This window comes from Somniosus microcephalus, chromosome 5, assembly GCF_052327205.1.
Source record: "Somniosus microcephalus isolate GS21.2 chromosome 5, FLI_Smic_1.0, whole genome shotgun sequence".
Classification (NCBI taxonomy): Eukaryota; Metazoa; Chordata; class Chondrichthyes; order Squaliformes; family Somniosidae; genus Somniosus; species Somniosus microcephalus.
In genome coordinates, this window is record NC_140991.1 from 313673339 (window position 1) to 313685587 (window position 12249).

Genomic DNA, 12249 nt, shown 5'->3' on the forward strand with positions numbered 1-12249 from the left:
CAAACGAGCTGCCGATTCGCTATCACCCGTTTTACACCGTCAAAATTACACCACATAGGCTCCCCAAATTCTCCGAAGCAAAGCAGAGGAGTGGGATAAGCAAATAAAAAAGTTATGCGCAATTTCTTGGGATATTAGGCTCGTTTTACAATGAATCTATTAAGCCACGAACTGTACTGTACTTACTCATTCCACAATAGCGATAAGAAAGACTTGCATTTCTATAGCGCCTTTCACAACCACCGGACATCCCAAATCGCTTTACAGCCAATGAAGTACTTTTTGAAGTGAAGTCACTGTTGTAATGTGGGAAATGCGGCAGCCAATTTGCGCACAGCAAGCTCCCACAAACAGCAATGTGATAATGACCAGATAATCTGTTTTTTTTTGTTATGTTGGTTGAGGGAGAAATATTGGCCCAGGACACCGGGGAGAACTCCCCCTGCTCTTTTTCGAAATAGTGCCATGGGAACTTTTATGTCCACCTGAGAGAGCAGACGGGGCCTCGGTTTAACGTCTCATCCGAAAGACGGCACCTCCGACAGTGCAGCACTCCCTCAACACTGCACTGGAGTGTTAGCCTAGATTTTTGTGCTCGAGTCCCTGGAGTGGGACTTGAACCCACAACCTTCTGACTCAAGAGGCAAGGGTGCTACCCACTGAGCCACGGCTGGCACAGCCATGTAGTGATACACTGGAGTACATTTTTAAAAAATCTTCACCTCCTGGGCAGTAATCCGCGGGAGCGAATCGTCTGCCTGTTGTAGAAACCGACCAATTTTCATCCCATCGATTGTGACACAGTGAAAATTGGGCAGGTTCTAGAATGGACGGGCGATCCACTCCACCAGATCACTGCCCAGGTGGTGAAGGCTGAAATTCACCCCGCTGTTTCCAAGTCACAGACCGTTAAATGGCAGAACCGATAATGTACCGACACAGACAGTTTCTAAAAAGAACAGCAACATTTGGACTCTCGGGGAATCAAAGGGATATGGGGATCGGGCGGGAAAGCGGAGTTGAGGTCGAAGATCAGCCGTGATCTTATTGAATGGCGGAGCAGGCTTGAGGGGCCGAATGGCCGACTCCTGCTCCTGATTCTTATGCTCCTAAGCCTTAATTGGCGGCTTGACTCCTCACTCGCATGGTCCTGGGTCTCTCACCGTCACAGTTGCTGCACTGAAATTGAAGAGGAGGGTGGGGGAAGTTGCTTTTAAGGGAGTAGCTTGATTCTAAATTTAGTTCTACCTGCCTCAGAGGGGGTGCAACGAAGGTTCACTAGATTGATTCCTGGGATGAGAGGGCTGTCCTATGAGGAGAGATTGTGTAGATTGGGCCGATACTCTCTGGAGTTTAGAAGAATGAGAGGTGATCCCATTGAAACATATTAGATTCTGAGGGGGATTGACAGGGTAGACGCTGAGAGTTTGTTTCCCCTGGCTGGAGAGTCTAGAACTAGGGGGCATAGTCTCAGGATAAGGGGTCGGCCATTTAAGACTGAGATGAAGAGGAACTTCTTCACTCGGAGGGTTGTGAATCTTTGGAATTCTCTACCCCAAAGGGCTGTGGATGCTGAATCGTTGAGTATATTCAAGGCTGAGATCGATAGATTTTTGAACTCTAGGAGAATCGAGGGATATGGGGATCGGGCGGGAAAGTGGAGTTGAGGTTGAAGATCAGCCATGATCTCATTGAATGGCGGAGCAGGCTCGAGGGGCCCTACGCCTGCTGCTAATTCTTATGTCCAAGACGAAAATGACCCCTTTTTGCCCGTCAGTTACCAAAACGCACCAGGCAAGTTAAAAAAAAAGACCCGATCTAGCTTCTATTCCATATCATTATCCCTCTTTTAACTTGTCATTGCTTTTGCTTGGTGGCAGGAGCAGTGCGGTATTTTACGGTGTCACGCGTGACGGGGAATATACAACTGCGCACATCCGATAACCAGACCGACGAGGCACAGCAGTAACCTGCGGCAAAGTTGCTGTGAAGTCACTGGTTGCGATGACTTTCAAAAGTAACTGGCTCCGTCTGGAGTGGGCCGGTTAACGCGCAGATCTTGTTTGTATGAAAATGCCAGGTGTGTCAAAACGTGCCCTGAAACGGCACTTGCAGTTTTGTGCTGAAATAAAAACCACGCCAGATGTCGGTTAGTATGCACAACTAATTGCCGAATTACCATATTCGGAGTCAGGAGGTCATGAGGGGTCACATGCGACACTTATCAGAATTTTGATTTTGAAAAAAAAAACCTTTCTCCTCCCTCCTCTCCACTTCCAGCTCTGAATTCAAGAGATCGAACCTTTCTAGAGCGAAAACTGCATTGTTAAAAAATTCTCCTAATCATAAAAGCTTTTTTTTTTTTAAAAAAGAAAAATTCAAATGTCCGCCTCCTTTACTCAAGACAGTTCCTTTTGCGGAAACAAATTTCACCCTCTTCCAGAATCATTTTCTTTTTGCAGAATGCAGCGAAAGCTATTGAGGCGTTGACATTCTAACAAGTTAGCGTCCCATTTTTTTGGATGTGTAAAAATACATTAATGCAACTGACTCGAGTCGGAGACACTTCACAGGCAACCTCATTAAAAGCAGCTTGTGTAAAGAAATAATGTGTGTGTTTGGAGGCCGGAGCAGTGCTTTGTGTGAAATCCTTTGCGAGAAGAAAGTCCTGAAACAAAATTGCAGGTTTGTAACACAGACCTTGCGCCCCCAACAAAACTGGGGCAAGTTAAGTAAAGGGTATCGTCTGTCTGAAGAAAGCCGCACCTCTAGTTTCTGGCAGGCACAGAATCTGTGGGTGTTCTGATCGCTCTTACAAGCATTAATTTAAATCAGAATCGAAGAACGCCGTACCCACTTCCTAATCACAATGCACTGAATGTCAGGATAAAAGATGCAAACACTTCACAAATGCTAAACCCTGATTCAAATCAGAAAATGATCGCAGTGCACATAATAAGCTCAAGTCGACAGGCAAGCAGCGCACCTTAAAAGTGTTACCGATGTGCGGGATGAGGGCTGCACTGAAACATTCTCTGCATTTACACTGAACGATGGAACTGAATGGTTTCATAGGGCGTGGTGCAACGATTCACATCCACGGTATAATTTTAATAATCCAAGGCTTGAGGAAACCCTGATCAAAAAAGCACAATCTTTCTTTGCCATCTATGGTGCACTTATCAGGGCACAATTGTGGTTCCATAAAAGGGGTGTATTTTGGTTCATAAAAAAAAAGGAGGTATTTTATTCACCTGTCATCTTAGCGAGACATTACAGAGGTCGAGCTGCACAAGCAATGCGCTCAAAAACTTTTTGCGTAAGACAAACATAAGCCACGGGTAAAAAAAAAAAATATTCGGCTGCTTTGAAAATTAAAACTACTAAATAAACCTACGAGGTTGAAACACAAATAATTAAAACTAAAATGAGACGCATTCAAATGCACAGTTAAATAACATGAATCAGATCGGCCGGCCCCAATGTAACGCCTTCTCTGCAGGGCTCCGAGTTTCATACCTCATTGCTAAGAATGGAATACTGTCTCTCTCGGTCTTGCGGCACGCATTTCATGGCTCCTCGTTCACTTTCACATTAAAAATAGGTTATGTCCCCAAAGGCAGACGTGGCTGGAATTGCAGTTGTTTAAGAAGGTAAATATGCCACAGTTTTCATGTACTCGTTTATTTTCTGCTCTCCTCGGTCTCACTGGGATCCTTCTCCTGTCGTTCTCTTTCCCGCCTCATTTCTCTCAACTCCTGTCTGTATTTCCGCTCAATGAAGCGTTTCTGATGAGCCATCTGGGGAAAGTTATCTGGTGCAAAGGAGGAAATATTTTATTAATGAACTGCACCCGGCAGCGTTTCAAGAATGTTACACAGAAGCTGGGAAAAAAAAAAAATTCGCTCAGAAATCAAAAAGAAAATTGAAGATAAATTTAGGACGGCTCATTTGCAGACGATGATGTCCTTCTGCAACTTGTGAAGCAAATCAAAAGGAGATCAAACAACAAGGCAATACAAGTCAATCAGCAAATGTGGGAACTTAGAAAGTTAAGGGGTGATTTGATCGATGTTTTCAGGATATTAAGGGGAACGGATAGGGTAGATGGAGAGAAACTAGTTCTCAGCCAACGTTGGGGAGACCAAACGCAGATTGGGTGACCGCTTTATGGACCACTTCCGTTCAGTCCGCAAGCGTGACCCCGAGCTTCTGGTCGCCTGTCACTTTAATTCTCCGCTCCACTCCCACTCTGACCTCTCTGTCCTCGGCCTCTTACACTGTTCCAACGAAGTTCAACGTAAGCTCGAGGAACAGCACCTCATCTTTCGATTAGGCACTTCTGGACTTAACATCGAGTTCAACAATTTCAGACTATAAATTGGCCCTTGTATTTCTTTATATATTGGTTTATTTTTTTCTTTTATTTTCTCACATGGCAGCTGTTGATGTTGCCATCATCATTCACACTTTATCTAGACCCATCTTTTGTTTCTTTACTTGTCCCATTACCTCTCCTTTTGCCTCGCACCATCATCCCTTTTATCAGTCAATCTCTCCTGCCTTCCATCCTATCACAGACCTTCCCTTTGTTCTTTCCCCCCCTCCTCCCTGCCCCTGCTTAAAAATCTCTCCTCCCGAACCTTTTCCAGTTCTGATGAAGGGTTCGACCCGAAACGGTGACTCTGTTTCTCTCTCCTCGACGCTGCCTGACCCGCTGAGTGTTTCCAGCATTTTCTGTTGTTATTTCAGACTTCCAGCGTCCGCAGTATTTTGCTATTGTGAGAAACTATTTGGGGATTCTAGGACTAGGGGGCATAGTCTAAAAATTAGAGCCAGGCCTTTCAGGAGTGAAATTAGGAAACACTTCTACACACAAAGGGTGGTAGAAGTTTGGAACTCTCTTCCGCAAATGGCAATTGATGCTGGGTCAATTGTTAATTTTAAATCTGAGATTGATAGATTTTTGTTAACCAAAGTTATTAAGGATAAAGCAGCCCGCTTGATTGGCACTCCATCCACCACCTTCAACATTCACTCCCTCCACCACCGGCGCACCGTGGCTGCAGTGTGTACCATCTACAAGATGCACTGCAGCAACTCGCCAAAGCTTCTTCCACAGCACCTTCCAAACCCGCGACCTCTACCACTTAGAAGGACAAGGGCAGCAGACGCATGGGAACATCACCACCTCCAAGTTCCCCTCCAAGCCACACACCATCCTGACTTGGACCTGTATCGCCGATCCTTCACTGTCGCTGGGCCAAAATCCTGGAACTCCCTTCCTAACAGCATTGTGGGTGTACCTACACCATATGGACTGCAGCGGTTCAAGAAGGCGGCTCAAGGGCAATTAGGGATGGGCACTAAATGCAGGCCTAGCCAGCAACGCCCACATCCCATCAATGAATAAAACATTTTTTTTTTTTAAATATGGGGCAAAGGCGGGTATATGGAGTTAGGTCGCAGATCAGCCATGATCTCATTGAATGGTGGAACAGGCTCGAGGGGCGGAATGGCCTCCTCCTGTTCCTATGTTAGTGGATAGATGGGGGAGGCGGAGAGGAAAATCTACTTCTGGAATAAGCTTCCCGCTCTCAGCAAACCACACTAAGACATGCACTTGAAATAAAAACAGGAACTTCAATGAGTAACACATGGACATGCTGCAATGACATTTCTACAACATTGATTGAAATCCACTATATTGTCCTCCGTATTTGTACCTTGTATTTACTGTGGTGAACTGCTAAACCATCAGCAACAGTAGATATCAAACATAGATGGGGAAAGGATATGCCTTTCTAACGAGATAAGAATATAAAAATTAGGAGCAGGAGTCGGCTATTCGGCCCCTCGAGCCTGCTCCGCCATTCAATAAGATCATGGCTGCTCTTCGACCTCACCACTTTCCCGCCTGATCTCCATATCCCTTGATTCCCCGAGTCCAAAAATCTATCGATCTCAGCCTTGAATATACTCAACAATTCAGCACCCACAGCCCTCTGGGGTAGAGAATTCCAAAGATTCACAACCCTCTGAGTGAAGAAATTCCTCCTCATCCCAGTCTTAAATGGCCGACCCCTTATCCTGAGACTGTGCCCCCTAGTTCTAGACTCTCCAGCCAGGGGAAACAACCTCTCAGCATCGACCCTGTCAATCCCCCTCAGAATCTTATATGCTTCAATGCGATCACCTCTCATTCTTCTAAACTCCAGAGAGTATAGGCCCAATCTACTCAATCTCTCCTCATAGGACAGCCCTCTCATCCCAGGAATCAATCTAGTAGATGTAAATAACCTGCAAATATTCTAAATAAACTGAAAAATATACAACTTTAAGGTTAAATACTTTCTTATTTAAATCCAGTGGGTGCACATTTACAGTGAGAGGGGTGTGCATGTAAGCATTGAAGTAATGTGGTTTTATTAGAAATTTTCTGGTTTTCAAATCTGATTCTATAATCCAAATCTTTCTCTCTAAGTATATGTAAATATATATATATATATACAGGGCGTAGGGGATGCGATTCCAGCCCACAAACCTTACTTTCTGTTGTCACAAACTTGTCTCACTGTAAATTGCTCTATCAACAGTTCCTATTGAATTTTGCCATGTCAACAGTCACGCTGTAGCTGCAGATTTCGCCCTCTAGATGACGCTGTTGGAAGTTTCTCCAAACTCCCTTCACTATTCTGTACCTTGGATGAGCAGAAATTTCCTCCAACTAAACATTGGGAAGACGGAAGCCACTGTCTTTGGGCCCCGCAACAAACCCCGTTCCCGTCCGTCTCCCTGGCAACAGCCTGAGGCGGAACCGGACTGTTCGCAACCTTGGTGAAGAACGGTCCTCCATAGGCACTGCTCCAGAAGGTTAATAAACATGAAACACTTGAAGAGATCCAGTGTGCCTATGGTCCTTTAGTCAATGTGATCCGTCTTGCAATACTCCCCCTCGACACGGTGGTACTGGATTTTAGCTGGCTCCTTAGTGTTGCACTTTATCAGGAACTTTTTAGAAATCCAACTAAGTGAAATCTGCTGGATTTCCCCGATCAACTATTTCAGTAACTTTGAAAAGCGGGGTTTGGTTTGTCAAACAGGCCCTCTGCTTTGTGAAGCCATGTTGGCTATGTCCTATCAAGCAGCAGCATTCCTGGTGCTCATTAACAGCACCCCTAATGATGCTTTCTAAGAAATTTTCCAACCATTGAGGTCAGGAAGACTATACAGGAAACTCTCGTTTAAACGGCACCCAAATATCCGGAGTTCTCTATTAACCGGCAAAATTCTCACTCCGAAAATAACACCTCAATAACCGGCAATGTTGCCGAGTCCGAGTCTCCCGCGGTGGCCGAGTTAGTCAGTGGGGGTAGTTCTCCAAACTGCCACTACTCGGCTTCTTGGCGCTGTCGGAAGTCGGAACACCTCAATACCCCTGTAACAGGAGTCTGACTCTCCCGCGCTGTCGGGAGTCGGAACACCTCAATATCCCTGTAACAGGAGTCTGACTCTCCCGCGCTGTCGGGAGTCCGAACACCTCAATATCCCTGTAACAGGAGTCTGACTCTCCCGCGCTGTCGGGAGTCCGAACACCTCAATATCCCTGTAACAGGAGTCTGACTCTCCCACGCTGCCGGTAGTCTCTTCTGATCCGCCATTTTACAGGGGTACTGTGTGTCTCCCACGCTGCTGGTAGTCATTGCATTGCATTACCCTCTACTGGCAGTACTGTACTTAATCAAGCATCTTCCACCACCCATTTAACACAACATTCTGTAGGTGAGTACCCAATTACTGTATACTGCACATTTCTTGATTTTTTAAATTTTTCTTTGTTAAAAATAGCTTCGGTAGATAACCCTCTCTGTCATCCGGAATTTTTAATCAACCGGCAGCACGCCGGTCCCGTCGGTGCCGGATACCAAAGAGTTTCCTGTAATTCAGTGTGCTGAAATCACCAATTCTTGTAATTGATACAAGGCAATCAGCGCGTAACAACCAGTCGCTGTTTAGAACACAACCATCCAAATTTCATACACCGTCTGAAAGCAAGACTTGCATTTCTATAGCGCCTTTCACGACCACCGGATGTCCCAAAGCGCTTTACAGCCAATGAAGTACTTTTTGAAGTGTAGTCACTGATTTAATGTGGGAAACGCAGCAGCCAATTTGTGCACAGCAAGATCCCACAAACAGCAGTGTGACAATGACCAGATAATCTGTTTCTGGTGATGTTGATTGAGGGGCAAATATTGGCCCCAGGAATAACTCCCCCTGCTTTTCTTTGAAATAGTGCCAGGGGATCTTTTACATCCACCTGAGAGAGCAGACGGGGACCTTGGTTTAACGTCTCATCCGAAAGACGACACCTCCGACAGTGCAGCACTCCCTCAGTACTGCACTGGGAGTGTCAGCCAAGATTTTTGTGCTCAAGTCTCTGGAGTGGGACTTGAACCCACAACCTTCTGACTCAGGGGCGAGAGGGCGACCCACTGATCCACGGCTGACACAAGGTAAACAGAAACAGGTTAGACAGACAGCATGGAAACTACACGGGGAAAGGAGCATCCCAAACTATTAAATAATGGGTATGACAGCATTTTCCAACAAGGGGTACGAGTAATTGCAAGTGAAGGCAGAGACTACGGTCGAGAAATTATCAAAGCCTGATAAATATGGAGAAGCTTTTCTTTGAAAATTCATAGCTCAAGCTCTGGAATTCAAATTAGTGCAAGACAAATGGTAAATAATTTACTCGTAGTGGGGGGGAGGGGGGAACGCCTCTGTTATTAGTTTTCTCTTCAATAAATTACCATTTGTCTAGGCAGCAAAAATGTTATTCTCTACATCTTTGGAATTCTCTACCCCAGAGGGCTGTGGTTGTTCAGTCGTTGAGTATATTCAAGGCTGAAATCGAGAGATTTCTGGACTCTCGGGGAATCGAGGGATATGGAGATCGGGCGGGAGAGTGGAGTTGAGGTCGATGATCAGCCATGATCTTCTTGAATGTCGGAGCAGGCTCGAGGGGCCGAATGGCCGACTCCTGCTCCTATTTCCTATGTTCTCATTCAGTCCCACTGAAGCAGCACAGGACTAAAAATCTAGACTGCCAAATAAGCCTTTCAATGGACATCTGAGCGTGCGTGCGAGAGAGAGAGAGAGCCACGCAGTCTGAATGTATGAGGAAACAGATTTGTTTTTGCCTATTTTTAAAAAACGTAAGGTCGGAGTAGAATGTCACCAGGAGAAACGGCAGGTAGCTAAAGGTTTCCAGGATTTTCTGCCTTCCTATCAATTTCCAGCATCTGCAGTATTTTTGCCTTTTGTTCAATTCACTGCCACCTCCCTTCCAGGAATGCCCACCTTGGAGAAGTTCTGCTCTTCTCTTCGACGTGATTTTCGTTTGTCCCTTTCACCCCGTCCACCTTTGCCGCTACCTGTGTCCCTCTGAAGAAGAAAGCTCTTCGGCCCGAAAGGTGAATCCTAACCTCCCCCCCTCCACCGAGGCTGGCTGACCCAGTGGGCTTCTCCAGCAGTTTCTGGCTTTTATTTCAGATTTCCAGCCTCCGCAGAATTTTTTTGTTTTGTTTTAGCCGTGGCGGAACATTCCGGCATGGGGTAGAAGTAGGAGTAGGATTGTGCGTGCGGGTTTTCAAAAAAAAAAATCCTGTTATGTAAATGACTAAGAAGCGAGGGTTGAAAGTTATATTTGGTTGAGCGTTAGTGCTCACAGTTTGCTTCAGTCTGTTGTACAAAGCTGTGCCAGGATTGCGAGGGGAAAGAGGCTGCTCAACCTGACAGTCAGCTGTGGCTCAGTGGGCAGCACCCTCGCCGCTGAGTCAGAAGGTTGTGGGTTCAAGTCCCACTCCAGAGACTCGAGCACAAGCAATCTAAGCCGACACTCCCAGTGCAGTGCTGAGGGAGTGCTGCACTGTCGGAGGTGCCGTCTTTCAGATGAGACATTAAAACGAGGCCCCGTCTGCTCTCTCAGGTGGATGTAAAAGATCCCACGGCATTATTTTGAAGAAGAGCAGGGGAGTTATCCCCGATGTCCTGGGCAATATTTAGCTACAGCAAGCAATTAGGAAAGCAAATGGTATGTTGGCCTTTATTACAAGAGGATTTGAGTATAAGAGTAAAGACGTCTTACTGCAATTATATAGGGCCCTGGTGAGACCACACCTGGAGTATTGTGGACAGTTTTGGTCTCCTTACCTAAGGAAGGATATACTTGCCATAGAGGGAGTGCAACGAAGGTTCACCAGACTGATTCCTGGGATGGGGGGATTGTCCTATGAGGAGAGATTGAGTAGACTGGGCCTATATTCTCTAGAGTTTAGAAGAATGAGAGGTGATCTCATTGAAACATACAAGATTCTTACAGGGCTCAACAGGGTAGATGCAGGGAGGATGTTTCCCCTGGCTGGGGAGTCCAGAACCAGGGGTCACAGTCTCAGAATAAGGGGTCGGCCATTTAGGACTGAGATGAGGAGAGATTTCTTCACTCAGAGGGTGGTGAATCTTTGGAATTCTCTACCCCAGTGGGCTGTGGAGGCTCAGTCGTTGAGTATATTCAGGACAGAGATCGATAGATTTTTGAATATTAAGGGAATAAAGCGATATGGGGATAGTGCAGGAAAGTGGAGATGAGGTAGAAGATCAGCCATGATCTTACTGAATGGCAAAATACTGCAGATACTGGAAATCTGAAATAAAAACAGAAAAATGCTGGAAATACTCAGCAGGTCAGGCGGCATCTATAGAGAGAGAAAGAGAGTCAACGTTTCAGGTCGATGGCCAGTTCTGACGAAGGGTCATCGACCTGAAAAGTGAACTCTGATTCGCTCTCTCGACAGATCCTGCCTGTACTCTTATGTTCTTTAATCTCAAATTTCTGCCTCTTTATACTCACTGAAAAGCACTTTTGATAGCAACATGCTCCAGCTGTGAAGGGATTTACTCGATGCTCGCTTCAGTTTAATTATTTGCCTTAATTTGTTTTTTGTACTGCAAAATAGCTTTGATAAAAGAACTGAATCCACTCGTGTGTACACTATTCACAACACCGCACGGCTGTAAAATTGTATTCATCATTTGAATATAATTTCTTACAGTACGGTGGGTTTGATTGAGGGCCTCTGCTTTACTTCCATTTCCCTTTTGTTTTAAAAGCCCCAATTGTTTCCATCAGGCACTCATTAATATTTTACGATTGTAATTTGATTATCAATGCACTCAATTTCCACCGATTGTCATTTAACTCTCCGTACGCCGCAATGTGTTTGCGCGCAGACACCACTTTCCCGTCACAGCAGTCAGCTGGCAATGTCCAATCTCGCGCTAAATGGACAACCTAATTGAATTCTTCACAAGATCACAGCGGCAGTCACTGAACAAGGAGCGATTAATTTGCCCAATTGTGATTTTCCTGCAAAGTGGCTCATTGTGAATGATGTGTGGGGGCTGGGGGTGCGAGAGGGGAAAGTGCCGAATACATCATATGGAAGTGAAACAATTATTGGCAGCTGATGCACATTGTCTCTTTCAATTTGTCAGGCACACACACACACACACAAAAATAGACAATAAATATGCAGAGAGAAGACTGTGAATACAACAAATCCTTACCAATTGCTCAATCTCACGAGTGCAAAAGTCAAGTGAGTCATTGACAAGCCGTAGGTTGGAATATAAATGGCATTCAAAGCTGCCTTTCACTACATTACAACGGTGACTACACTTCAAAAGGTACTTCATTGGCTGTTAACTCTTTGGGACGTCCCGAGGTCGTGGAAGGCGCTATAGAAATGCAAGTCTTTCTTTTTTACTTTTCATTTAAAGGAAACTTTCTCTGCCTCATTTTGGGCTGCCTACACCTCATGTGTCTTACGCCAGTTGAGAGGCAGGCAGACGACTTACTTGGTAACTGGTTGCTATGGGATGTGTGAGAGTGGCCTTGAAGAGGTCACTAACCGGGGGGGCATAGATTTAAAGTAATTGGTCGGAGGTTTAGAGGGGAGTTGAGGAGAACCTTTTTACACCCAGAGGGTGGTGGGGGCCTTGCACCACTTTGGAACATCCCAAAGCGTCTTACAGCCAATGAAGTACTTTTTGGAGTGTAGTCGCTGTTGTAATGTAGGAAACGGGTTGCGTGAAAGGGTGTTAGAAGCAGAAACCCTCATCACATTTAAAAAGTACTTGGATATGCACTTGAAGTGCCGTAACCTGCAGGGCTACGGACCAAGA

At 45.5% G+C, this 12249-nt stretch overlaps 1 protein-coding gene across 2 annotated transcripts in view; it reads right to left on the minus strand.

Moving 5' to 3' along the window:
- Positions 1-3227: 3227 nt before the first annotated feature.
- drosha (drosha ribonuclease III) overlaps positions 3228-12249 on the minus strand; it is a 213962-nt gene continuing 204940 nt past the window's right edge. For both annotated transcript variants that reach the window (XM_085989256.1, XM_085989257.1), the window contains exon 32: positions 3228-3814. In XM_085989256.1, coding sequence (XP_085845382.1) covers positions 3684-3814 — 131 coding nt within the window. In that variant the 3' untranslated portion in view covers positions 3228-3683. The remainder of the gene's footprint in view (positions 3815-12249) is intronic.